The 16,306-nt window shown below is 37.9% G+C and overlaps 1 protein-coding gene across 5 annotated transcripts; it reads right to left on the bottom strand.

The window, feature by feature from the left end:
- Positions 1 to 1,127: 1,127 nt before the first annotated feature.
- On the bottom strand, positions 1,128 to 10,791 carry LOC115976131 (K(+) efflux antiporter 4-like). 5 transcript variants are annotated; one of them, XM_031097246.1, is made up of 21 exons: positions 10,069 to 10,790; positions 9,279 to 9,325; positions 9,101 to 9,159; positions 8,896 to 8,959; positions 8,728 to 8,789; positions 8,529 to 8,604; positions 8,361 to 8,435; positions 7,795 to 7,866; positions 7,615 to 7,698; positions 6,878 to 6,946; positions 5,937 to 6,014; positions 5,713 to 5,801; positions 4,648 to 4,744; positions 4,511 to 4,564; positions 3,447 to 3,542; positions 3,161 to 3,349; positions 2,986 to 3,063; positions 2,537 to 2,581; positions 1,747 to 1,836; positions 1,586 to 1,642; positions 1,128 to 1,484 (listed from the first exon to the last, which is right to left on the bottom strand). In XM_031097246.1, exons 1-21 carry the CDS (start codon positions 10,346 to 10,348, stop codon positions 1,458 to 1,460), a joined length of 1,788 nt encoding a protein of 595 aa, XP_030953106.1. In that variant the 5' UTR covers positions 10,349 to 10,790; the 3' UTR covers positions 1,128 to 1,457. The 5 variants fall into 5 exon arrangements, 4 of the variants coding, with proteins under 4 accessions (XP_030953106.1, XP_030953107.1, XP_030953108.1 ...); XM_031097247.1 differs by lacking the exon at positions 1,586 to 1,642; XM_031097248.1 differs by lacking the exon at positions 5,937 to 6,014.
- Between the last annotated feature and the right edge of the window lie 5,515 nt (positions 10,792 to 16,306).

The raw sequence follows: 16,306 nt of genomic DNA, 5'->3' as shown, positions 1-16,306 counted from the left end.
TTCATTATTATTATTATTATTATTATTTTTTTTTTTTAATGGGGAAAAAAATGTGAAAGATTGTAAAAAAATTCTGAATGTTTATAAGATTCAGGGAGGATCCTTTTCATCTGTCCAATTTGATGGGAGCTACTAAAAATTTTATATTTTTCTAGAGGATTTGTTGAGCTGGGCCATTCTTAAAAATTAAAATTTCAGTTGTGATACATGCATCAGTTATGAGCGGTCCATATGTGTTCCAAGTCAATTAAAAGTAGGAAAAACAAAAAGACTATCCAAACTAATGATTTTTTTTTAATTAAAATTATTTTAAAAAAAAAGATAAAGTATCCCTAATGTTTTATCTCACAAACTAATGATTTAAGCAGATATTGTTGTTTTTCAAATCCTCTCAGTTTCCATTTATCGAAAGTCAAATTAGTATATTCCTTGAGCAAAAATAACATGCATGTTTTAGTTGATAAGTAATATGATGATTACATTTAAAGAAAGAGACATTGAAAGAAACATTAGTTTAAGTATTATTCGTTTTCATGTATAACATCTCGTTTGTTGCGAGGGATCCCCCACTCATTTTGCAGTACAGAGAATTTATCCAAGGCATGCTTGCTTGTTGCTTCTATTTTATTAGTACTAGAGCGTTGAACTTTTTTTCTTTTTCTTTTTTTAACATTCGGATATATTGGATATTAATCAATTTGAAAGGTCAGAGTGTTTAATAAAATTCCATCGACAAGATCCTTCTCTACCGATATCTGGTCACTGTCAAGTGACTGAAAATTTGTGAGAATCACTTAAAAATTCAGGTTGCATGTGGTCTAATGCAAAAGGAGACAACATGACGTTGCCATATGTTATCTCCCTTTTGCTTTGTTTCCCTTTCAGCTAATTTCATAATCGATCCTCAATTCTCATCAAGTCAATGGTCCCTTATTCTACGATGTTCCAGCAGTAAAGGCCACAGGCAGAAAGATTCAGTTTTTGATAGCTTATTCTTTGGCTTTAGTGACTGGGAACTTCCAATTGTGAAGCACTGCATTAAATGATTCTATGTCCTGACAAAATTTGAGGATTTAAAAAACAAAATTTCAGATTACAGTGGTGTCATTAAATGAAGAAAAAAAGAATTGATGCATCTGTGAGACTATAATGGCATTGATTTCTGACTTATACACAAAATCAATACAATAGAACAAAGCATATGACAATCAGCTAAAAGAAAACGGTGAAATGAAATTACATTACAAAATGAACACTAATTTACAGAATATAGTAGGCCATCCAGCAGGGTAATGTGATGGGCCTAAATCAAACTAGAATATGTCAGCATGCGGATTGCATATCTTCAGCACCGTCTGTTTTGTCGCGGTTTGCCAATTGTGGCCATTCTCACCTGGTCGGAAATGCTATCAAAAGTAGGGCAAGCTTTGCACTAGAAAAAAACACCGCTCACTTAGTCAACCTCCTTTTGCACGCTTAAGCACCTGTCCTCCAGAGTATAAGAAGATCATCAGGTAAATGCTGAAAATTGCATTTTTCTGATTCATGTTTTTATTTAACATCACGAATCATGAGAGCCTTGGACCTTCACAGTAATACGCTTAGCACTCTCTGCACGAAGGCTATCCCCTTTAAATCCAATCTGGGAGGAGAAATTATATTCAAGATACCTCCAAACAAATTTTGCACCTTTGAAGTGGTAAATAATTAGGGCGTACAAGAATATCTCCAAAAGCAGAAAATTACCTCACTTGAACTATCTGTAGAGAACCACCGCGTCAACACCCCAAGGTGTACAACAGCAGGAATTAGCTTGAACAGCAATGGTGTAGTCACCTGCAATATCATATTGGTTCAAATCATAATGTTTGGTTGATTCAGCACATGACACTCAACTAATAATAACTCAATATAACATAAACACCAAAAACCGATTCGTAGCTTGATCTGATGATAAAAAGCTATCATTAGCAGCAAACATCATAAGTTGAAACTCTCTAAAAAAAAAAAAAACATAAAACACTACTACATCACAACTGGCTATTATCACCTCAACCTCCATAGTTCTATTTGCATTTATTCTTTTTCAGAACTTGTTTCAGGCGCATATCAACAAATCCCAAGGTGCACGGCATAATCTTTTTAAAGTTTAATTATCAATTCCCAACCAACCATAGGATGGTTATAATTGAGTTGTTCCCAGATTTTTTTTTTTTTTTTTTTTGGGGTGGGTTGGGGGGGGGGGGGGGGGGCGCGCGGTAGGTAGAGGTTTTGAGGGGATTCAACCCTCAGACTTACCCCATAACTGGAAGTGGATGAGCCAGTGGGCACAAAGTCCATTGGCAAGTTGTTCCCAGAATTTTTTGGCATATAAAAGAATTTCTTTAATTAAATTGCCTGAACAAATTGGTATGCTAGGGGCTACTGGTACACTGCAATGAGTAAATATTATCACAACAAATATACTATAGAAAGATTTCTAAAGATGCATTTCATACTTTGTCACTTGCAACATGTATTAAAATGGCTTACATACCAGACTGAGAGCTGTTGTACCAAGCAGCAGTAAATACAAGTTGCCCTGCAGCAGAAATAAAGCATAAGCTGCAAGATCAACTGATCAAAATACAGTGCTGGAAAGATAGGTTTGCACTTAGCATTATAATTAACTGTTTGGAAAGTCGTAATTGGAGTTTCATTTCCTTAAAGCAAGTGAGCACATATTTCGCTCCATTGGTTTCTTTTAAATTGGAAGCTGATTGAACGAAAATCCATCAAACCAATCTAATACGACTGATTAGCCTAATTTAAATAAGGTCTTCCAATTTTGGAAAAGAAGAAAACATAAAACAAACAACTGAAAAGCTTCTACAGCTCTACTTCCCACTTTCCTCACACCTCTCTCATGAAAGTAGCTAACATTTCTTGGGAAGATGGCTTTCTAAATTACCATGGATAGGCATGCTTACAATTTAAAACACTCACCTCAATTAGATGAAGATTTGAAGCACGGCTTAGAAGAACAAAGGAAAATTCCCCAATTTGCGCAAGAGACATTCCAACCTACGCATGTGGAATAACCTAAGGTTCCTCTGTCAATAAAATGTATGACATAGACAAAATGCAGATATTACTGTGCTAGCAGTTCAGTGAATCTTACAAGAATCGAAGTCTTGTTACTGTATCTAAATCCCTTGACAACAGTCGCAACCACAAATGTTTTTAGAACGATCACCAATATAACAGTTGCTAGTAAAATATCAACATGGTTCCAAAGGAAATGAACATGTATTAACATCCCAATGCTGGCAAGAAAAAGAGCAGCAAAGAAATTGCGAATAGGTTCAACCTAAAAGACAATAAACCCCATATAAGAGTAGATAAAACAAAAGGTCATCAAGCATCTTGCAAGTCCAGAAAAAAATACACAAAAGAAAGTGCCATACTTGTTCAAGTGTATGTTGTGCAAGATCAGTTGTTGATATCATAACTCCAGCGGCAAAGGAACCAAGTTCAAGGCTTAAACCCAGCTTATCACTACACTGAAATGACACAAAATTCCAAGTTAAAAACGTACTTGTAGACATGCAAACATAGATAGATATGGAGAGGGATGGCAGGGAAGGAATGTGATTATGCGAGTGCATGAATGTTTGTTTGTTTGTATATCACTGTCAGAGGATTTTTGCAGGTGGCGAGGAACTGGATAGCATCACACAACTACAAAGGGACAAATAAAAACTTTTTTGATCTGTAATTAATGCTCCCCACTGGTTGCATTTCATTTGGATCCTGCAACGGTTCCACCACAACTGCAATAGACTTGCCTTTCAAATCTGGCAACAACAGTCCCTTCACCACCTGACCCAGTCCTCTCCAACCCCAGAATTGATGGCCTTCAGGTATTATCACAGATCCTTTGTTTCTCGGTGCTCGTGATTGCGATGTACTGACCCCAATAATTCTTATGCTTTTGCAAGACAAATACCTTCCCCACTTCCCGAAAGGATCAAATGATCTTATGTTCCAGCGGCAGTTTGAGAATTTCGTCTAAAACAGAACTGAACCATTGTGCACCATCCTTACCCAAGATGATGTTAAACATGCTATACCTTCCCCATTCAATGACCTGTAGACTAAGTTTTCTCCCACTCTATGTTAAAATAAATTCGAAAGATTTCAATTCTCTGTGGAAGAATCGCCTTCACCCCATGAGTCTCAATTTTGTGGCTAATTCAAGGTAGCCAGGCTTCCTTCACTCTAAATAAATAAAAGTTAATATTCTTAGAGACAAAAACCATGGTTGCACACGAGTCTGGATCTCTGCCAGACAATTCACTGAATTGTTCAGACTGACAAAGTAAATACTTCTATGTTTCATACTATGTGTAAGTAACTTTAGAAGCAGAGTGAAGAGAGATGTCTCCCTTAATCAAGTTGTGCATATCATGATATGTAAAGAATATGCCAGTATATAATGCAAGAAGAAAGACTGAAGAAATAGACAAACCCAAGCAACAAGTAAGCAAAATGCCACCGATGCCAATTGATAGAGTTCATTAGTCTGCAAAACAAAAAGTTGAGTCAACATAATGAATAACCATAAAATGTAGCAACAAATTAAAAGATATATCTGGAGTTCTGGACCTGAGATGAGAGGCTCATCATGAGCTTTAGAAACCATGGTACGCATGTGCGAGAAAATATTGACAAAATGACCAAAAATGTAATTAGAACCACCAACCTGAATTACAAAATTAGTAAGTGATAAGGAACATGGGCAAGAGAAAATAGCTTGCAATACTTGTACTTTAGCAACAAGAGAAAAAAAAAATTTAATTAAAAAAATTATAATAATAAATTAATTAATTAAACAAAAACAAAAACAAAAAGACAAACAAAAACCTTGCAATATTTGCACGGTCACAACTAAAGAAAAATGAAAACCTAAGGCTCACCTAGAAAAGCCATGGACATTAACTATACTATTTTTAATGGGCATTTTACAAATACACCTAAAGAAAAATAAAAGTACCTACATCAATAGTAGAACTAAAAGAATATATTATTTTCTCTTACATGGGTATATGGCAAGGTGTGTATCCTAAAAACTGTTTTGTTATTTCTAAAACAAAATAAATAATCGCCATTCCCTGCAGTATACAATGTATATTATGTAGAGCACAAGATTAATATTTTGTTTCAATATATGCCATAGTTTCTTAAGCAAAAAATCCTTGTAAACTATAAATTCAAAATGCATTGGCATTTTAGAAAATAGAAAATAAGCTAGGTCCGCTTACTTTAGTTCAGCTATTGGAGACTGATCCTTTTTCTAAATTACATTGATAACCCCACCCTATGTAGCCTATGATATACTCAATCCCACACCCAACACCCCCCATGAGTCTCAACTCCTAGGCAGCCAGCACCACCTTCCCAGTTATGAGAGACCATGCAATTTAAGATGGTCCAACCAAGGCAGACCAAGATGTAATTCCGAAAAGTTCAAACAAGCTAAGCTGGCCTGGGCTATGTGCAATGTGATGGCATATCAGGCAGGGCCTGACTGCTCACTGCCCAGCCAGATGACTGTCCCTAACAAAGTAGAAATCTGTAGATTAAAGATCAGTAAAATTCTCAAGTTATTAAATAAACATAATTTTCATACACTACATAATGGAGGTGCAGTTCATTCTTTTCTTTGCTTACAATTTAGTAATGGATATTACTCCTTGAAGAACTCCAGAAGTACCACCAAGAACTGGAAGCAGAGCAAACAGCAAGCCCACGGCACAGTCCTGATATGCCAAATTTCTTAGAACTTAACAGCAAAATTTGTGTCATAAAAAATTTTGTATAGAAGATAAATCTTATACACAAACTATACTTTTAGATTTCAATGATTGTTCAAACAACAGGTAGCAGTTACATACTTGAAGGATAAGGATGCCGATTGTGACCTGACCATGAAGAGCATTAATACTATTTTTTTCCATCAAAAATTTCAAGACCTGTGGCCCATTATGAGATGAAACAAGCACAATTAATATTTTTTTTAATTAAAAAAAAAAGAAAAAAAAAGAGAGTTTCTCATCATCAACATTGGCTTTAATACTGTCAAATAAGATAAACTGGAGAATCATGCAGAAAAATGAGTCAATACAATATTTTGGCTGACATATATATTGATAGAAACACCCATACTCCTTCAAGATTGCACAACTGAAATGATGATTACTATTGGAAAAGATATTTTGACACAGACAAGAAGTGCATTTTAATGCCTTCCACCAACTCCCTACAGGTTACTCCACATATTTCATTAGTCAATTTGCCTAACAACTCCTTATGACCAAAGAGGCAAAGGATCTTGTTTTGGAGTCCTCAAGAAAAACAGAAAGCATAAAACAGGTGGAAAAAAGAAGAAAAAGAAACATTCCTTTCGGTATGTAAATGGATGGATAAACCACTCTTAAACAAGATAAACCAATTAAACTGCAAGAAAAGGGCAAAGACGACAGTTCTAAGCTTTGCCATTTTCTAGGAATGTGTGTGGGGTTCAGCACCACTGGCGAGCTTCTACTAGATGTTCCAAAAAATTCTTCCCTAAAATCCACTACCAATGCAAAGCTATTAAAAGGTATAAAAAACATATCATATGTATGATTGACAAGGTTTTTATTTTCTCTATATTATTAAAAAAATTAAGCACACGAAGATTTTAAGTTTTATGTAAAGCTGTAAACTATTACACCAAATTAAGCATCATGGCATGAGTAAATGTACTGGCAGTAATGAGCCAATATAACTTCACCTAACAAAGACATAATCAGCATATGAGGAATCACACATAAATCTATAGAAGGAGAATTACCACTGCTGTTGAAGACATAGACAGGAGTGCACCAACAAATACCCCTTCAGAAGGTTTGCCACCACATAACTGCAGAAAGGATGCAGCTGCATACATCAGAAATTCATTGATGGAAGTTTATTCATGTTTAAATAATAACGTGTATATCAATCAATAAAATTTCAACTTAATGCTCAATTAGTGTCCATTTGGGAACAGTTTATCTGTTTTTTGCTGAAAGTGTGCTAAAGGAAACCTGTACTTCAAAAAAATGAGATTTTAAAAAGCTATACATAAAAGCTAAGAGCCGAGCTTATAAGCTCAAGCCAAACAGACGTTGTCCAATCACAGCAATACTAATCAGTTGAAGCACACAAAAACTTAGAACCAAGTTCCCTTTTAATTTATCTTGCTTTGCATGTGGATTACTTGTGAAGCCTCTCAGAAAGATAATAAATGCTTGCAAATAATATAAAATGCCCAATGTGGTATATATAATTGGAGATTCCGCCAAGAGCCTTGTAGCTATTTGGCATTGGCTGGTCTCCTTTATGAGGAGAACCAGGGGTCAACACCAACCCCCCCCCCCCCCCGCAAAAAAAAATGCCCCACTTGTTGTAACAATTGAATTATCTACAAAACAATAATTAAAGATTATACGTGGACAGAAAAAATGATGTCAGATCCTTGGTTGTTATCCAGTGTGGTTTATATCATACTTGCCTAAAAAACTAGAATAACACTAATGGTAGACATACCGAGGTTAGTATTCCACACAAGCACATAAATAGGAAAATCTGGAGTAGACCTCCTAAAATTGCCACTGCTCGAACAACACGAAGCTGCAAACATGTAAAGAGGAGATTCTATCACAGACTGAATTAATGAAATACAAACAATCTAGAAGGAAGAATGCATGAAGAAAAATGCAAGCCAACCTTTGTCGTGGAAAATTCCAGACCCAATGCAAAAAGAAGAAAGATCACTCCAAACTGAGCAACTGTTTCAACCTGCGCTAAAATGGACATGATGTTTTAATATCTGAAAATAATAAAGTAATATGTGAATATAGCATATGACAGATTAAGAGACTTGAATCTTCCACTATGTCATGAAGATAAGAGAGGCAAAACAACCTTGTGCATGACCATTTTTCCGATGCCAGTATTCACAAAGCTTATTGAGGTAAAAACACAGACAGCCTTGGTACAATGATAAAAGACGTTTATATTGTCATGGGCTTAAAGACAGGTCCCCAATTTCAGAGAGGATAATTATAAATATGCATGAATGAATATCCCTTTCTCCAAATTCACTTATTAAGAGTTTAAGACCAGTTGGTGTCTGGAGACAATAATGTTACAACATGATTCATAATGAAAATTTCAGTGACCCAAAAAAATGAAAACAAAAAGGAAAAGGAAGAAGAAGAAAAAATCATAGGGAAACAAAACTGGGAGACAAAAATAACAGTAAGTTCGGGCAAGACATGAACGTGACATACTTGCACCATTTCACTAACAAAGCTCAAGCCACCAGGTCCAATTAAAGACCCTGCTAGTAGATATCCAGTAATAACCTGCAAAAATCAAAACAAGAGGAAACAGTCTTTAGAGGCAATATGGTAGTTATAGAAGTACATCAAAGGCTCAAGTAGTAATAAATGTCAGACCGGTTGTCCAGCACAAGCAAAGGCAATTCCACCACAAGTTGCAGAGACAATGACAACTACCAAATCTGATATCAATCTGCAAAACAGAATTTTAAGCAGGATAAATCAGCCAGCAAGTTGCTGCCAGTCATACATATAATGGGATTCACACAAAAAAAAAAAAAAAAAAAAGGGAAAGGAAGAGATCAGGTTAGCTAACCTCAAGTCTAATTGAAGCACAGGATACTTTGACTTTGGATTGGATAGAGTAAAGACATTGTCCTAGTGATCAAATATCAAGCAGAATTAAAAATTGAAACTTTTTGTATAACAACAGAAATGAATTATGAACTAAATAAAAATTGCCAATGACATGTAGCAGACATACACTTCGATCTATTAATGTTGGCACATCTTCTGCTCCATTTTCATTATCCAAATTGAAAAACGACCTAGAATATGAATCTGGGGTCAGAAAGATTTCAGCAATACCCAAATCTGAGATATTAGAAAAGAATTTACTTTCTATAACAACAACAACTAGGACCAAAGAGAAATCAATAATCTTATAGTAATAAGAAAGAAGCACCTACTTTTCCTCCTTAGTGTCATTTTTCTTTGGCTTCACTCTAGCAACAGTTTCCAAAACTGCCTGATCAGATAAATCAAGCATACTAAGTTCAGTTAACAAAACAGACCCAGATTTTGCTAGAAGCACTTATAGACAGTTAGCTCAAATTTATAGCAATTTCAAAGAAAGTGTCTACAAACCTGTTGCTCAGCTACACTATTGTTGAAGCTACCAACAGAATCAGTGGCTGCAAGCAATGCACAACAATATGAGACTTCAAAGTCCATTAATTGAACTTAAAACTGAAAGAACATAATATATATATATATATATATATATATATATATTTTATAGATGCAATAGAATCTCAATTTATGGTGTCCACTCCATAATGATTGCTTTTTATCATAGGCCAAGACATCAATTGATTTTTGGTGTAAGCAGATTCAAACACCAAATCTCTTATTTGACGACAAAAGATTTTACCAGTTGAGCTAACTCAAACCCACGAAAGAACATAACACATTTGCCTAAAGTAGCCTAACTAATTATTTCCACTCTTTTTTCCACATTTTCCAGCAACCAAACAGACTTTACTATAGTCCAAATTCAAATTTATCATTTTCTTAATTCCAAGCAAAAAAAAAAAAAACAAACAAACAAACTATCACCGCAATACACAGTTTTTCCAGCAGCCAAACAGACTTTACTATACGCCAAATTCAAATTTATCAATTTCCAAATTCCAAGCCAAAAAAAAAAAAAAAAAAAAACTATCACTGCAATACACAGTTCTGGTAGGCAAAGAAATAAAACAAATACACGCACAAAAAAAGAATTAATGGTAAGATTAACATTTAAAACGCGCAGAGTTTCTAATTAATAAGAAGATTAGCTATCAAAATTCAACAACATTTTCAAAAAAAAACAAAATCCAAAACCCTAGCTCAACCACCAAAAGCAAATAAGCAATAGATCTGAGTACGGAACCTTCGTTTTGCTCGTTCTCCGGGAACTCTCTCTGTAGAGCGCGATCTATCATGCCGGCCAAGCTGTCCTCATTGGATCTACGCGACGCGTTCGACTCGGCAGCTGTTCCCGTGGCATTGACGATCCCCTCCTCCTCCTCCTCCACCACCACCGCCGCTTCCGCCGATTCCGACTCGTTTACTGAGAGAGTCGTCCAAGAACCGAAGCAGAGGAGAGGATCGCACACCAACAACAACAACACTGACAACACTGCGATAATCGCAGAGGATCTCACCCGCATTGCCGAGAACACACTCGATTCCGGCTCTCGCTAGTGGCGTAGAGTACCACCCGGCGCACTTTAGTGTACCCGGCGTAGTTTAGCGCTCCCCGATTTCGGACTCGGACTCGGATTCGGACTCGGACCCTCTCTCTCTCTCTCTCTGTGTCACTGTGTGTGTGCGTGTTATATTGTACAGAAATGAGAGGGAAAGTAGTTTTAGATTTTTATTTTAGCTTTGGGAACGACGGCGTTTTGAGGCGGAGGTAGTTGGTGATAAATACAGAAGGCGCGGATTTAGGTGCACGCGGCAAAATGGAAATGGAAACTGTAACTGTGAGGCACTGTGAGGAGAGTTTTTTATAGTGTGCGGTGAGGGACTGTAGGAGCAAAAATGGAGTTTCGAGTTTAGAATCGTATGATTTGATGATTTCAGTGAGGTCAAAGACTGTTAAAAATGGAGAATTTTTTGTGCGTGATTGGGACTCAACCGTTGAGTACAATTACTTTTAAAGCAAAGGAGTCAAGATTTGGGTGACAGGTAGGATGACACGTCATAGTTGACATTTGATAGAGTAGTCGGATCTTTGGTTGAAGCTGGTCCACGTTTCGTTTGACTCTTTTTTGACTTTTTATTTATATATTTATTTTGAATGTGTGAAAGAAATTAAATTTTATACAGATACCTGAAAAATAGGAAACTATATTACATACACTCAAAGTGACAAGAATGAGTTTACTTTTTTTGGTTTCCTTGTAAAATGGGTTCCGAACGATTATTCGTGAAAGATAGCTTCAATCATATGTTCATAACAAGTAGAATAATTTTTCAATTAGCATATTTTGGTTTATAATAAAATTCTATTAGCATGATATTACTATTTTTATGGGGTGTTTACTCTACCACTATCATACTTCAATAAGAAGGAAGAGACAAAGCTTCTTAGTTTTAACGTTTCTCTGCTGCTTGAGAGTGTAGGCTCTAAGCTCTGACTTTCTTGCATTGTAGAATAGGTTGTCCCTTCCTGTGAAGGTGTTGAGAGGTTCCTTGGAGTACCAAGTGTACTACAAGGCTTGTTGGGTGTTTTTTCGAGGGATTTGGGAAACTTTTATGGGAGTGTTCATGGAGGATTTGGCACAATCTTGGACGCGCCTGTCCCTAACAGAGAGGGAAGGGCCGGGCTGCCGTCTCACGACTGATGAGAGTGTCAAACAATTCTCCATAGCAGCGAGATTCACGACGAGGAGAGCTATCAATGTCGACTCAATAGCAAGGACTTTCACCCCCTTGTGGCGTGCAAAGAAAGGTTTCAAAATCCAAAAGATTGGAGACCATGAGATGTTGTTTTCATTTGACACTAAAGAGGAGGTCGATAGAATCCTCAATAGTGAACCATGGAGCTTCGATAAGCATTTGGTGGTCATGCAACGTTATGATCATGATTTACCATTGGAGGATATCAGTTTCGAAAGGACCAACTTCTGGGTGCAAGTCCATGGATTACCAATAAAATTCATGACCATTGCGGCAGCAGAAAAAATTTGTGGAGTTGTGGGAGAGGTGATTAGCCAAACGGAGCCGAAGCTCTACGATGGGGGTAATTTTATACGGGTAAAAGTGGCCGTGGACATAAATCTACCACTATGTCGTGGTCGTCTTGTGTCCTTGAATGATGAGAAGCAAGTGTGGATTTCTTTTAAGTATGAAAGATTACCCAATCTATGCTATTGGTGTGGTTGCCTCACACATGACGACCGGGATTGTGAGCTTTGGATTGAAAGTGAAGGGACCCTTAAGAGTGAACAAAGGGAATTCAGTCCTAGTGTACGAGCACAGCCATTTGTGGCTTCAACAAGACACACTGTCTCGGTACCAGGTTACTACTCGAACATGAAGAAGACCAATCATGGTAAAGTTGGCGGCCAGAGGGAGAAAGACAGGCCAGCGCAGCCCCACCACCCAGAACCAATCACCAGAACTGAGGTTCCTCCACAGGCTGACCGTTACAAAGAAGACATTAATTCACACTTACTATGCAACGGCCACAGTGTTTCAAACCCCATAAATGCCAAGATTCCACCTATCACGCCTGTATATAATTCTGTGTTTAATGACTTCCCTGAAGCGTCCAACAATGTAGAGAAGTCAACAAATGCTGCAACGGTGTAATCAATGAGATATTACGTGGGTGACATGCCAGGAAAGGAAAAATATCCAGAAGTGGGAGCAATTAATTTAGATATGGCGCAATCAATGGGAAATGATGAGGGTAAGGTGCCAGGAAAGGAAAAACAGCTGGATATGGGAATTAATTATGTGAATTCATTTGAAGGGAAAAACGGCAAAAACGTATGTAAGCCTGCTAGGGTTATGCCCACTAGGGTTTCGAACCAACCAAAACGTGTCCTCCCTGTTTGGACCCGCAAAGATAGGCTAGCCACCAAAGGTCCAAGTAAACCAACAGAAAAAATTACAGGAAAGAAGAAAGAATATGTGATTTCCGATGACCATGTGGAGTTGTTTTCAAAACGCCTTCAGATTTCCCAGAATGGTGAGGAGGCATCTAGTATATTGGCGGAGGCTGATGTTTAGCCCCGCCAGGAGCAATGAGTTGCCTAGCCTGGAACTATCGTGGACTTGGGAACCTACGTACAGGGAGAGAGCTTGTGGAGTTCACACGGGCAAAAGATCCCTCTGTAGTGTTTGTGGCTGAGACACTTACAGATGATGCAAGGCTGGAGATTATATAAAGAAGCATGGGTTATGATCATAGATGGGTGGTTCCACGAGAGGGTAGAGGTGGTGGCTTGGCATTGTTTTGGAAGTCTTCAATAAATCTGTCAGTAGTGGGGTCATGCGAGTATTATATTGATGCTATCGTAGATAAGGGTTCAGAAAACGAATGGAGGCTAACCGGATTCTATGGTGAGCCTGAAACAGCAAGAAGATCAGAAGCATGGGAGAAGCTCAGGTATCTCAATTCTCAATCTGAAGTACCTTGGTTATGCTTTGGGGATTTTAATGAGATAATTAGACAAGATGAAAAGGTGGGAGGAGCTCTAAGACCCCATAATCAAATGCAATTGTTTAGAGAAGTGTTAGACGAATGTGGGTTTATGGATTTGGGTTATGTAGGACCTAAATTCACATGGGCTAGACATTGTGACAATGGTAACTCAATATGGGAGAGACTAGATCGGGGTTTGGCCACTAATAATTGGTTTTTAAAATTTCCTAGTACAAGGGTTCACAATTTAAGGTGTGATTCTTCGGATCACAACCCAATCCTTATTGTGTTTTCGGGACTGGATCCTCCTAAAAGGAAGAAAGTGTTTCGGTTTGAAGAAATGTGGTTGTCAAATCCGGGGTGTTCTGATATTGTTGAAGCCGTGTGGAATAGGTGTGATAATGAATCTTTGGAAGGGATTGTAGGTAGAGTTGAAAAGTGTGGTAAGGATTTGAGCTAGTGGGAGAAGAATGTGTTTGGGAATGTAAGAAGGGAGTTGGAAAAATTGAAAAAACTTCTACCCAAGGCCGAGGAGGAGGCTATTCTTAGGGGTGACAATACTAAGGTTAGAGAACTAAAAAAAGAAATTGAAGAGTGGCGTGATAAGGAGGCTACAATGTGGGCACAAAGATCAAGAATTTTATGGGCAAGACAAGGGGATAAAAATTCAAGGTACTTTCATAGTTGTGCTACGAAAAGATACCGGAAAAATTTGATTGAAGGTATGAGAGATGAAGAAGGTTCATGGAAAACCAACCCGGAAGACTTTACAGAAATTCTTGTAAGCTACTACCATTCACTATTCAACTCCACGGGTCATTTGGATTCTTCACAGGTGTGGGAGTGTGTACCTAGGGTGATTACTGATGAGATGAATGGCCTATTATGCAAAAAATTTGAAGTACATGAAGTAGAAGTGGCTTTGAATCAAATGGCTCCCCTCAAAGCCCCTGGTCCAGACGGAATGCCACCTCTTTTCTACTAACACTTTTGGGGAACAGTTAATCATGATGTTACCGCCTCCATCCTCATGTGGCTAAACTCAGGTACTTTGCCCCAATCTATTAACCATACTTTTATCACATTGATACCCAAAACACACTCCCCTGAATATGCCCACCAATTTTGCCCTATTAGCTTGTGTAACGTGTTGTATAAAATTTTTTCTAAAGTTTTAGCCAACCATTTAAAAAAAGTTTTACCTTCAATTATCACAGAACACCAATCTGCCTTTACCAAAGATAGACTTATCTCTGATAATATAATGGTGGCATTTGAGACTTTACATTGTTTACAACGATATAATTCTGGATTGCATGGTTATGTGGCAGTTAAACTTGACATGAGTAAGGCCTATGATAGGGTGGAATGACCTTTTTTGGAAGGTATAACGAGGAGGATGGGTTTCAATGAAGGATGGATAAATCTGATTATGTTGTGTGTTAAAACTGTTACATACTCGGTGTTGGTGAATGGAGAACCTTGTGGAATGATTCACCCTACAAGGGGCATTAGGCAAGGCGACCCCATTTCCCCTTTCCTCTTTTTGCTATGCACTAAAGGGTTGAACGGGTTGCTCAAAAAAGCAGAAGGGAATGGGGATATTCATGGTTTCTCCCTTTGTAGAAGAGGCCCAAAACTAACACATTTGCTTTTTGTAGATGATAGTCTCCTTTTTTGCAGGGCAACAATGGAGGAATGTGGCAAAGTATTGGAGATATTAAATGCCTATGAAGTTGCTTTTGGCCAAAAAATAAATAGAAGCAAGACAGCACTGTTCTTTAACAAAGCAACTAACGGAGCTTTAAAGGAGCAAATTAAAGAGGCGTGGGGTGTACCAGAAATTATGCAATATGAGAAGTACTTGTGTCTACTATCTTTTGTGGGGAAAAGGAAAAAAGCAAGTTTTAATTACATTAAGGAGCGTGTGTGGAGAAAACTTCAAGGATGGGAAGGGAAGTTACTTTCACAGGCCGGTAGGGAGGTATTGATAAAATCAGTTATCCAAGCCATCCCCACATACACCATGGGATGTTTCAAAATTCCAATAGGTCTATGCAATGAGATTGAGACCATGATTAAAAAATTTTGGTGGGGACAACGAGGTGATTGTAGGAAGATACATTGGGTCAAGTGGGATAAGTTGACTAAAGCTAAAGGAGTGGGTGGCATGAGCTTTAGAGACTTAGCAAAATTCAATGACTCTTTACTAGCAAAGCAAGCTTGGAGGCTTTTGCATAATCATAACTCCCTTTTCTACAAAGTGTTCAAGGCGCGGTTTTTTCCGAATTCAACCATTATGGAGGCCAAGGAGTCAAGGATGGGATCTTATGCTTGGAGGAGTATACTTGTAGGGAGGGATGTTATTCAAAGGGGAGCTAGATGGAGAGTTGGTGATGGAAAAAAAATCAGCATTTGGCAAGATCATTGGCTGCCAAGAAAACATCCTCCGCAAGTACTATCTTTTCCCTTGACAGATTTTGAGAATTCTAAAGTGGATATTCTTATCGACCTAAGTAGGAGGATGTGGAATGATGAGATGCTATACGGATTGTTCAATACAAAGGAAGCAGAGCTAATCAAGACCATTCCTTTAAGCAGTGAAGTTTCAGAGGATATTCTATATTGGCCTCACTCAAGCAACGGTCATTATAGCTGCAAGACCAGATACAAATTCTTAAAAATGGAAGATGAGCTGTCTGCTGAGCCACAAGTATCCGCAAATGAAGAGAAGAAGCTGTGGAATGGAATCTGATCACTGCGAGTTCCCCCCAAGGTGAAAACACTGCTATGGCGTGCATGTCGTGAAGCTATGCCGACAAAGAATGCACTATTCCGTCGAACCATCTCAATGGATTCCCTATGTGTCAGATGCCACGGCCATACTGAAGACTCACTGCATGCCCTGTGGTCCTGCCTAGAACTAGATACGGTGTGGTCGGATATGGAGCTATGGAATTTCCGGTGTTCT

Source organism: Quercus lobata, chromosome 2 (genome assembly GCF_001633185.2).
Source record: "Quercus lobata isolate SW786 chromosome 2, ValleyOak3.0 Primary Assembly, whole genome shotgun sequence".
NCBI classification, from domain to species: Eukaryota; Viridiplantae; Streptophyta; class Magnoliopsida; order Fagales; family Fagaceae; genus Quercus; species Quercus lobata.
This window is presented reverse-complemented; position numbering and strand designations above follow the sequence as displayed.